Source organism: Colossoma macropomum, unplaced genomic scaffold, assembly GCF_904425465.1.
Source record: "Colossoma macropomum unplaced genomic scaffold, Colossoma_macropomum, whole genome shotgun sequence".
Classification (NCBI taxonomy): Eukaryota; Metazoa; Chordata; class Actinopteri; order Characiformes; family Serrasalmidae; genus Colossoma; species Colossoma macropomum.
In genome coordinates this window covers 30,708,351-30,719,518 of record NW_023494789.1, presented here as the reverse complement: position 1 = coordinate 30,719,518, position 11,168 = coordinate 30,708,351, and the positions used below count along the sequence as shown (strand labels likewise).

The 11,168-nt window shown below is 38.9% G+C and overlaps 2 protein-coding genes across 4 annotated transcripts in view; both read left to right on the top strand.

Annotated features, from left to right (window-relative positions):
• Window positions 1-3,878: 3,878 nt before the first annotated feature.
• On the top strand, window positions 3,879-9,886 carry srsf3a (serine and arginine rich splicing factor 3a). Of its 3 annotated transcripts, none has more exons than XM_036570936.1 (7): window positions 3,879-4,006; window positions 6,081-6,128; window positions 6,389-6,599; window positions 7,110-7,244; window positions 8,515-8,553; window positions 8,693-8,839; window positions 9,518-9,886. In XM_036570936.1, exons 2-7 carry the CDS (start codon window positions 6,122-6,124, stop codon window positions 9,543-9,545), a joined length of 567 nt encoding a protein of 188 aa, XP_036426829.1. In that variant the 5' UTR covers window positions 3,879-4,006; window positions 6,081-6,121; the 3' UTR covers window positions 9,546-9,886. The 3 variants fall into 3 exon arrangements, with proteins under 3 accessions (XP_036426829.1, XP_036426830.1, XP_036426828.1); XM_036570937.1 differs by lacking the exon at window positions 3,879-4,006 and adding an exon at window positions 5,297-5,428 and having other exon boundaries at window positions 8,723-8,839; XM_036570935.1 differs by lacking the exon at window positions 3,879-4,006 and adding an exon at window positions 5,297-5,428.
• Window positions 9,887-10,464: 578 nt separating this feature from the next.
• The window catches only part of rab44 (RAB44, member RAS oncogene family), a 29,116-nt gene continuing 28,412 nt past the window's right edge, over window positions 10,465-11,168 (top strand). The window contains exon 1 of the mRNA XM_036569668.1: window positions 10,465-10,606. The gene's annotated coding sequence lies outside the window, so the exon portion shown is untranslated. The remainder of the gene's footprint in view (window positions 10,607-11,168) is intronic.

Sequence of the window (11,168 nt, the reverse complement as noted above, 5' to 3'; positions counted from 1 at the left end):
ATCCTGAGTGGCTGAACGACACATGAACACACACACGGCTTATAATAGACCATGAAAAGAGTCACGCCTCTGTTCCTCAGCATGTAGTTCATGTTTGCCTCCAAAGAACGGAAAGCGACATAATATACTGCCGAAAGAAATGGAAATGACTTATAAGAAAATAATCAGATTTCTGTGAATAGGCCTATTGTGAAAAAGTTGCCCTGGATTAAAATAGGTTTGGAACAGGCCAACTAGACTACACAACAATATCTGTAAATCTCTACTAATTCTGTGGAATGAGCACATTTAGTCATCTAGGTCTAACAACTGGACATCTTTTTTGTGTCCTCAAAGCATAACTCCTTCCACGCAGCCCTAGGGATAAGAACCAAAATAACACACTGTTACTCCTCTGTTTGCAACATGTTCGTTCCCTCTTTGTGCTGCAGGAGACATGATGTTCCCCCCCGGCTGATAACCCTGAAATCCAAAGCCTGTCTGCTTTAAGATCCTCTTAGTCATACTGCCCCTCAAGAGCTCAAGACTCAAGGCTATTTCACTACAGTAGGAAAATTTTAGCAATGATTGTTTAATTCATGTAGAAAAGTGAGTCCTTATTTTTTCACTTGTTAAGGCCTTCTTAATTGGCCTTGTTCTTAATACAGTGAAAATTAAAACTGTGTGTCAAGCTTGAGCTACATGCACCTAGTTTGATGTTTGTTGGTGCTGTCAGTTAAGACAGCAGTTTGTGTTTCAGAATATCAGGTTGCCAGAGATTCTGCACTTTGCTTCTGTGGACAGGCAGACCTTCAGCGTATCATCTTGGAGGATAACAGAATCAAATGCTGCCTGGATTGATGTCTATGCAGCAGTTGGAGTTCAGCAGAGCTGAGTGTGCACAATGCTCATTAAGGAAGGCACAAGAACGAAACAAAGAGCGCACAGGGGTCATTCAAGGACACAGGTTCAGACCTCACTTTACATTGCCAGTAACGTGCAAGGGAAGCCACAGTGCAGTGTTTTCCGGGCACATCTTATTAGTATTTAACCAAAAATATTCTATACTATATATTCTCCTGTCCTGTGGATTTTAGAACCACAGTTATTCATGTAATGTCAGAAACCATAGTTTGAATTTTGATTGAAAAATGTGCCAGCATTTCCCCTGAAAGACAGTTCTGTGTAAATAGTGAACGTGGTTGTTATTGAGCAAGACTAACAACTAGTTTCACAAAAGGAGGCAACCCTGTACTGAAACAGAGAGGTGTCTTCACCACTCTTCAAAGCAAAACGTACACCACACCCAGTCTCAAACACTGCCTACTCAGGTGGTATTCTTTGGTTTAAACCTTAGAGTAAAGGTCACTCTCTTACTTACATGACATCATCCTTGTATACTGCAAATGTCTCTGTATGAGTAACATGGTTTTGTTTCTATTCATGGTATGACATGCTTCCACAACAAAAACAGCCCCTGGATGTGGAAAACATTATTCTGTTACTGAAATCATATATAAGTCATACATAAATTGTGTCATTATAATTGATATAAATCAATTTATAGGATTTTTGCTACTTAATTTCCTCTAAATCTGTGATAATCCAAAGGACAGTCATAATTTAAAATTTAAAAAGGTTGGCATTTGCCTTTGACGGTATCCACCAAAAGCAGCTATAGTACTGATTTGGTGATGACATGGGCCTCAGTGACTGAAATTATTCCAGACGGCTATTTCGACACTAATTACTACGAGGCCGTGCCTGAGTGCATTCCAAACATGTTTTCTAAGAAATATATTTAACTCTGCACCTGGCAAAACATCTTCAAAACACTGTCTCAGAGTAAAGTTTAGTGGTTGTACAGTTTATTCAAATGTACTCAAAACCAACTTTAACTCAGCGGAGCTGTCCTTGGAGTTGGTATGAAATTCTGAAAAATGTAATGCTGTCTTTGACATATTGTCACTGTCCAAAAAAAAACAAAAAACAAGTATCTCCATTTTTGTCATTTTTATTTTTTGACATAATTTAACAGAATCAGCTGTGCTTTACATTGTGTGAAAATTTCATGATGAACAGGCCAATAGAAATGCTCTAACATTGCGTAAAGTAAAATCTCTTTACATTAACTTACACTAAAAGTTCAGAAGGTTTTTCCTTCTGTACAGTTGACATTTTGAAGATACTTGTTATACTTGTGACAATGTGCCACTTTGTAGTTCTATATCTATCACTTCAGGTGACAAACATGAGTTAAAGTAAATCTACAAACCACTTGAGTAAACTCAGTAACTAATACACCACTTACAAAAACAGGCATGTATATTACAGCATATGGTTGTACAACTTAAACTTAAAACATCTGTGGTACTTCACTGGAGGGTCAGAGGAACAAAGCAGAAATCTATCAGCATTCTAAAAGAAGATTTTATGGGTTGAGTTGCAACCATTTAAATACAAACAAGCTGGTGATTTTTTTAGATCCTTTACTGTATGAATCAGCATTGCCAAAATAGCTATAATAAAAATATTTAGAATTTGGGAACCTGTGGTACAAGTTGTACTTGTGGTGGTTAATTGCCTCAACTCTGTAAGGGCGCAGTTTCAGTTTCCACCATGATAAGTTACATTACAGAAATGGAGTAGTAACATCCATGTTTTTCTATGTATTCTGTCTCTGCATCTTTGGGCTAAAACACTTTAGTGTCAGAGCCATTACGTAATGGAATGGAACAAACACATATATCATTAATGTTTAGCAAAAATCTTGTATTTCCATTTTTGTCATTTTTTTTTTTCAAAATTTAAAAAAGTCTAGCCTTTGCCTTGTGGTAAAATTTCATGAATTTTACCAATGCAAATGGTCCTTTGAAAAAAATCCATATTGAATGTTTTTGCTTCTCCTGTAAAGTTACCATTTTGCAAGTACAAGGTTTTTCCAACAGTGACAATATATAATATACAGTGGCCCCAAAAAGCATTTGGATATTTGTGCCATACATAAAAATGTATGTTCATTTTTCAGAAAACAAAATGCTGCTTTTATTTGTATTTATTAACAGACCATCCTAAAAAAAAAAAAAATTCCATTCTTTCAAAAGGCAGCTGGTGTGTTTCAGATCATTATTTCTTTGCAGACTTCTGCAGGTTTGCATCCAAAATGCCCTTTGAACACTTCTGAGTTTATGATTTCATCAGTGAACAAAAGCCCACCCACAGCCCTGTACGAAAAACAGCTCCAGACTTGGTGTTTTCACTTGTGTGCTTTACAGAACTTTTAGTGCAGCCTGGATTGAATTTTTCTCCAGGTCAGCCATTTTATGAAGTAACCAGAAGTTTACCAGTGGTCAAAGTGTCCAAACGCTTTCTGGGGCCACATTATACACACAGAGTAAAACACAAGAAAAAAAGGCAACTCACAAAAAAAGAGAAACAAAAAAGCCTAAATGGTTTACACATAATTTATTATTTTAATAATGTATGTGTTGGAAAGACTCTTTTAATTTCCAGCATCATCTAAATAGGTGTGCTTGTATGTATAATCTAGTGCTGTTATCAGTGACAGTAAATAAGTCTGAATAGGCCGATGACTTCACACATAGGCTCTAGATTTCACATTTAAAATGTCTTCCAAGGTATAGATGTCATCAGCACCAGAGCAGTGATGGTGTGCTGGGGGGACAGTTCGTATCAGAGTGAACAGCCTAACGTTACAGTTCAACATGTCTGAGGTGACGGAGGCATATTAATTTAGTAACTCGCATTAGCCCTCGTTAGAGGAGTTTCAATAACGGTTAAAAAAAGGTTTTTCACTGTATGTAACGCTTTAAAATGAACACGTCTGTAACCCCCGATCCCCCCTGAGAGTGAAAAAAGTATTCCAGTCCCGCTGCATTCACTACAGGCTAAAACTGACGAAGCACCATGACGGAGGGGAACACAATGTCCTTGTTAATCATCACATAGAGATAGCCTACGTGGAAGTGACTCGGCTGGTCCACGAAGGAACCATCAGCCAGAACGAGTAAGAACTGAGATCTTTAGAAGAAAAGACATTTTTATTGCGAAGGCTAGCCTGTCCTGTCTCTCACTGCTGTAGTTTAGCCTTAGTGTACACATGCAGCTTCTCTGTTAGCCAATAGCCGCTCAGTGTACAGCATCCAGTCAGTACTCAGTGTCCCAGAATAGGTCTGTTTAGTAGTAGCCTGCTGCTAACCCACAGAGCCACACACATTTACTAGCTGAGCTGGGTCTCATCATTCCAGCCGTTTCGTGTCGAATTAAAACACACATTTAATTCGATATGGAAATCAGAAATCTTGTGATTCGCAGTATCAAAAACACGTTATAGTTCAATGCATGGTCGGATTGAACTCTTGTTTTGTTGCTTGACTTGGACGGAAGGTGAATAAGCTAAAGCGAGTTAAACATGAAAAAAAGTGATAAGGGCTTTGAATGAAACCTCTTTCATCCTTATTATTCGTTTGCAGGCAGTCAGAGGCTGTCAGACTAACCATAAGCATCTATTACAGTGTGTGTGTTGTAGGTGTATTTGTGTTTAATGGGCAGGACGATGAGTTCACACAAGGCTACCCAGTCATCAGGAAGTGAAACAGAACAGAATGTGCAGTACTAATCTGTTTGAAAAACACACTGCGCCGCATGTGGTTACACATATCCACACATTACAAAGCGGAAAAAAAGATGTTTCATTTTAGTTGCCGGGCTGGCTTATCATGACATGCTAAAATATCAATTTAGAAAAAGGCTCAGGAACGAATGATATTTTGATCATGTTTGAGGGACAGACTGGGGGGAAGACAAGAGGCGAATTCTCTCTCTCTCACTCTCTTTGTCTCTCTCTTTCACACACAAACACACATCCTCTTCCCTCTTACCAACATGTCCAGTGGGACAAAAATAAAGCCACCGTAATGCTCTTTGTGTGAGTGGGTTACGAGGCATCTGTATTGCATAACGCACTCTACGCTTGTTTGCTTAATCCTGAACTTTTGCTGCCCTCCGCCCTCCGGTGGGCCCTAAAGTTAAACAAGCTGCTGAAAGAATGGTTTCCAGGCGATCTAGCTATATGGTGTTAAACAGACTAAACAGTCTCCCCATATCAGTTAATTTGTAGCTGTTTTATGTTCCAGCGAAATTAACCAACATAAAACAGAAGAATAAAGATGTGAATCCGTTTTTTAAAATAAGTTTATGAGATGAGCTAAGAAAATACTGAAAACACAGTCACAAAATTAGACGTGTGTCTCAGTTATGAAGACTTTTCTTTTGACATTTCCGTTCTTAATCAGCTGACCCGACTCTATGCTAATGAAGTTAGCTAGCTAGTCGCCTTACTAGCCGGTTTGTGCTAGGCGGTGTGCATCTCTTTTGGGTTTGGCTGGACAAAAGAAAGAAGCCTAAGCCGGGAAGGAAGGCGAAACAGGTAACGTTATTTGTTAAGTAAAGTCACAGTGTACAGCGGATAAAACACTTGGTATAATATTACATCAAATTACTTATTAAAGAACCTCGTATTTTAGCTATATTTGTCGATGGTCGGCTAAGTTTAGCCAGCTGGCTAGCGTGGACCAGGTTACAGTTTTTACGACATTTCTCGGTGTAACCGTTGATGAGGTTCTGTCTATTTGTCTTTTATTTATAATATCTAATCTTCGTATAAATTGTAGGTGATTAGCCGAGGGACTTAACTAGTTGGCTAGCTAATTAAATTAGATTTTCCTCCGACTCAGTGCGGTAGCGTTGTTGTTTAGCCAGTTGTCCAGCAGTTCGCGCTAAGGGATATGTTGTTAGCTGACCTCGATAGCTTATTGAATTGTATACGAACTAACCGAAAATAAGCAACACGAACCAACGTAAAATACAGTTTTTGTTCAGGCTGGACAAATAAATTAGAATAATTTTGGTTTGTTATTGTTTTTTACTCTGATCTTACTTGTTTAAGCTCCGTCTGGGATGAGTGAATTGTATTACATTAGCTTTCTAGCTAACATCGAATGCAGCTAGCCTTTGTTGTTTTCTCACCCTAGGCTGTGTTAAACCGTGTCTTCTTCTTCTTTTTTTTTAATTTCTGACAGGTTTGAGAAGATAAAATTTGCAGAGAGCACATCAAGTGAAAATGGGAGGTTGGTGCTTTTTTTGTATTCATTATGCTTTTCTAATTTCAACGTATTGCTCACACGTTCTGCATTTGAGAAAAATGTTCCAGTTCTAGTCAGTCTTGAAAAACCCGACTGCTCTGCCTTTAGCGGTGGAACCATGCCGTTTCTAATTTTTATTGTACTCTGGTAAAGTGTCATTGTGGCACTGTTGATTCCACCATTGTTGAAACAGAGAATAATAACATTACCATGTTATAAGCAAACAATTTTTTTTTCTTCTGCAGATCCTTCCCTACATCGAGATTGTCCGCTAGATTGTAAGGTTTATGTGGGTAATTTAGGTAACAGTGGGAACAAGACTGAACTGGAGAGGGCTTTTGGCTATTATGGCCCTTTACGGAGTGTGTGGGTAGCCAGGAACCCTCCAGGTTTTGCATTTGTGGAGTTTGAGGACCCCAGAGATGCTACAGATGCTGTAAGGGAGCTAGATGGAAGGTAAGATGAGCTGACTTTACAGGGGGGTGAAAAATTAACCTTGGTACAAGATTCGGGCTGGCAGTCAGGGGTGGAGCAATATAGCAAAAGTATAACATCCCAATATTTTTAAGACATTTTCACAAAACTAAATATATATCAAGATTTTGTTTTCCTGAGGTTTGATAAATTGGATCAAGAACTATTAGTGCAACATTGAAAAACAGTCAAAAACTGTAGTCATTTATGTTCACTGTTGCACACACTGTACTGCTCTAAATCTAAGTTATCAGGACTCTTTGTCATGAAGCATGCACTTGGCCACTGTTAATTTGTTAATTACTGGTGATATTCACAATATTCTCAGAAAAGCATATTGTAGTGTAATGTAATTCATCTCAATAACTATAAAAGTTCTCATTGCCTACCCATAACAAGATAATTAAATATATGTAGGTGCTGTAATTAAATATAAATTGAAAATTTTTTTGTTTTAAACAAGGCTTCATCTGCCTTTTCTTCCCTCCTTAGGACCCTGTGTGGGTGTCGTGTGCGAGTTGAGATGTCGAGTGGGGAGAAACGGTCAAGGAATCGTGGGCCTCCACCTTCCTGGGGTCGTCGCCCAAGAGATGACTATAGACGCCGGAGCCCACCCCCTAGACGCCGGTAGGGCCACTAATTTGGGGCACAAAAAAGAAAAACAATCTGAGTGATGTTCTGCGTAATAGTGATGTTAAGAGGTGAACTGATTGGAGTCAGACCTTTCACTTACTGTAATACCATTTGTGGATGGATCAATAGATGAATGATTAGAGATTTGGAAGCATATAACTGGCTTTTAAACCTCTGATCCACCATGTCTAGAACGTTGCTACTATAGTTGTCCTTTTTGACTAGTCTTCTTAGACTGACTCTGTGTGTTACTGTAATTGATTGGACATAGTAGATTGGTCTAACCATAGCATTACTCCCCTTACAATCACACATGTTCTCAGTTCAAAAAGAATGTGTGCAATTTTACGCTTATGTTTTAGATTTGTTATTGAACATTTCCTTCCATGGCAATTGAGCGGTAGCGTTTCTTTTCTCAATGTTTGGGCTTTGTACCATCTCTGTCAACTTATTAATGAAGCTGACCCCCCTTTCAGAGACATCATGCCTCTCCTCATCAACCACTGAGTCAGTCAACTAGTCCAGTTTCAGCACCATGTGACCAGCGTGCACCAATCAGCTCACATGACCCAAGCATGGCCACGGGCCCATTGCCTCCTGAGCATGCGTCTCTAAGGCTCCTCCAGTTCCTTCAGCGTTAACGTGATCAGCAAAACTACCCACGCCACTCGTACAACCAATCAACGGCTCTTATCCTTCCCTAATGTCTGCAAAACCACCTACCCTCAGCCATCCTCAGCTAAATGACATCTTCAGCCATCTATAGCAGTCAGCAATGTTAACGTCTAGAAACCATCTACCCGCAAATTCTGGCCTCCTGAGCAACACTCAGCCTCTTTGCATCATAACTAGTTTGTTGAAAACCAAACAATAGTAAGTTAAAGCCTTTTTGCTCCAGTGTAATGACTTTTTTTTTTGCAGTTGGAATTCAGACATCACATCCTGTCTTTTCAGATGATAAATTAACGAGGGATATTTTAGTACACACTGTGGGCTAAGAAAAAACAGTAACTGGTCGTCCCAAAGGTGTAGGAATCGAGACTGAAAAGAGAAGCATGTCTTAATGTAAGTCATGCTTCCAGAAGCTCAGCTAGCTCCTACACCCTTCGGTCATCCAGTGTCTGCACTCTGTACCCCAGTCAGATACAAATGCAGCCAACAGTGCTTCAGTATTCATTCTGTAGACATAGTCATCCCATGGAGAATGCCCAAGCAGTCTTTTGAGGCATCTTCTCACTTGTCACTGTTTCACACCCTCCATTAGGTCCCCCAGGAGGAGGAGCTTTAGCCGCAGTCGCAGCAGGTGAGTGTTTTTTTTTTTTTTTTCCCCCTGTATGTATCCCCCCCTCCCTCAAAATATTTATTCATCCACTTTTAATGGGAGTTGTTCAACTCAATTAATTAGCAATACTAAAACTGTGATTAATACTTGCTGTTTATAGGTCTCTTTCCAGAGAAAAGAAAAGGGACAGGTCTCTTTCCAGAGAAAGGAGAAGGGACAGGTCTCTTTCCAGAGAAAAGAGAAAGGACAGGTCCCTGTCTCGAGATAGAAATCATAAACCTTCACGGTCTCTCTCAAGATCACGCAGGTAAATTTGTACTCAATTAGGATTTCTCCTATGTATATGTAGGACAGCATTGACAGCTGCACATTATGTACATCTCTTATAAAAAAGGTTTCTTAAAGGGTTTTTATATATATATATATATATATTATGTATGTGTGTGTGTGTGTTTCTGTGTGTGCGCACACATGCATGCATACGCGTGTGCACAAGATGGAAATCTTATTCTGTATGGTCATTTAAAGAGCCTAAAAATGATTCTATATAGCACCAAAAGGGTTCTGCTAGATGTGATTAGAACTACCTTCCTACTCCCCCTCCATTCAGCGCCATGCTAGCCATCACAGGCATGTGTTAGCTGACGTAACGGAACTGGCGGTTGGCGCTTTCCTCCGAGCACATTTAGCTGTCCAGTGATGACGTGTTAGGAGCAGTTCGAAAAGATGTGGTGACTGCCTTTACTTGGCTCGGAGGAAGTGTGTGTTTGGTCTTTGCCCTCCTTATGCTGGTGTTATTGTGTGATTGGAAGAGTCCTAACTAGTAGTGGGAACTGGATATGAGAAAATTGGGGGAGAAAAAGAGAACTAATTTTTGGTACTATATTGATCCTTTTTCTTTTTATGTTGAGTATGTAATAAAGTATTTTCTCTTTTTATCAAGTGTTTTTCTCTTTCTCTTCTAACCAATTTTTACTTTCCACAGTCGCTCCCGTTCTAACGACCGGTGGTAAGATGCCTCCAGAGTCGGGCTTTTGGAGAGAGTTCGTCTGTGTGTCCTTCCAACAGGTTATGGATTATGGATGATGGATCCTTTTTCTTATTACAAAAAGGTTCAGCCCTATAGAATGTTTTCTCACCTCATTCTGGTGATGATTTTTTTTTATCCCTTTCCCCTTTTCTTGTTGTCTGATAAGGATTTCAACATTTCCCTCTTTGACCTGTAATGTTTTACCCACAATAAAGTTCTGAATATTATAATCCTTATTTCTGAATTAGTTGTAAAACTGGACTTGCATCAGTTTTCCCTTCACTTTTTGTTTGTACTTTGAATAAAACCTTTTTTCCACTGATATTTTCTTGTTTTGTTATTCAATGCTAATTGTTTATTAATGTTTTTAACAGTATTGTTGCTTAAAATGTTTTTCAGTTACTGTTTCATATAATGAATAAATAACATCAAATCCATAAAATGCCTTTTATCATAGTCATGACTAAGAGATTGCAACACAGTGCCCACTTGTTGCAAAATGAGTATGTAATGTACGCTTACGCATTCTAAAATCTGAAGCACAAGTGTCTTCACAGTGTGACATACACTCTCCAAAAATGGGAAGTGTAAGGCTTGAGCTTAACATGGAGGTAGCTAAATAATGAACAGAGAAACTGAGATAAGCGATTTATGTTCTTCAATTTAATGGGTGTGCAAGTGAGAATGTTAAATACATTGTTTTGTATTGAATGTTTGATTTGCATGATGTCTTTTCTCAAATCCTACTTTAACAGTTTATACTGTTACCACAGCAAGGCTGGTCAGTGCTCCTCATGCATCTTTTAAAGGAAAGAAAAAAATAAAATAAAGTGTGAAGTTCACAGTTTACACTCAGCGCAGCGTGGTGTTAACAACACAGGAAGTTGAGAACCAGGGTAGCAGCAAAGAAGGAAGCTACAGAATTGATAGACATACATCAAAGACGTAACGGTAAAAGCAGTCAGCAAGTACTATCTATGCTTTTCCATAGGATGTTGAGAAGTTAACGTTTTCCTGAGAAAACACCTGTAGACGACGCCTGGGGTAGGTTCCTATATTGTGTTCTTAAAGGTTTATGGGGTGCATGCTGCTGTTTCCTTTTGTGGTCCATCAGCATTTGTGCTGTATTTGAATACGTAGGTCACTTTCTGTGGTGGTAAACACTTCATTGACTGTTTTCCTACATGTAAGTATTGATCAACTGTTGAATCAAAAGCACTTGAATTGCAGTCTCACATGATAACTGTTAATGTCCTGAAGAATGTGACGACATATTGAGATACTTGGACTTGTGCTTAGAAATCTAGTGTAGCTCTAGACCCATTTGCAATGTTGTGGTTAGATCAGTCAAGCGGGCGATGTGAAGTACTTGACCTCTTTAGTTTTATTTATTTAATTTGAACAGTTGTGATATGGTGAATGTCAGAGACAAGGCCCTCAGGAGTTATTTTATAAAATTTTTAAATATGATGAGCATTTTGTGGTTTGCCTTTGAGTTGTTTACATATAACAGCATCAGACCATAATGCTACAGCATATCTGTGTGTTAGTTTGATAACAGTACAGTTAACTGCTGACACCAAAATGTGGTATTTATGGCTAAATA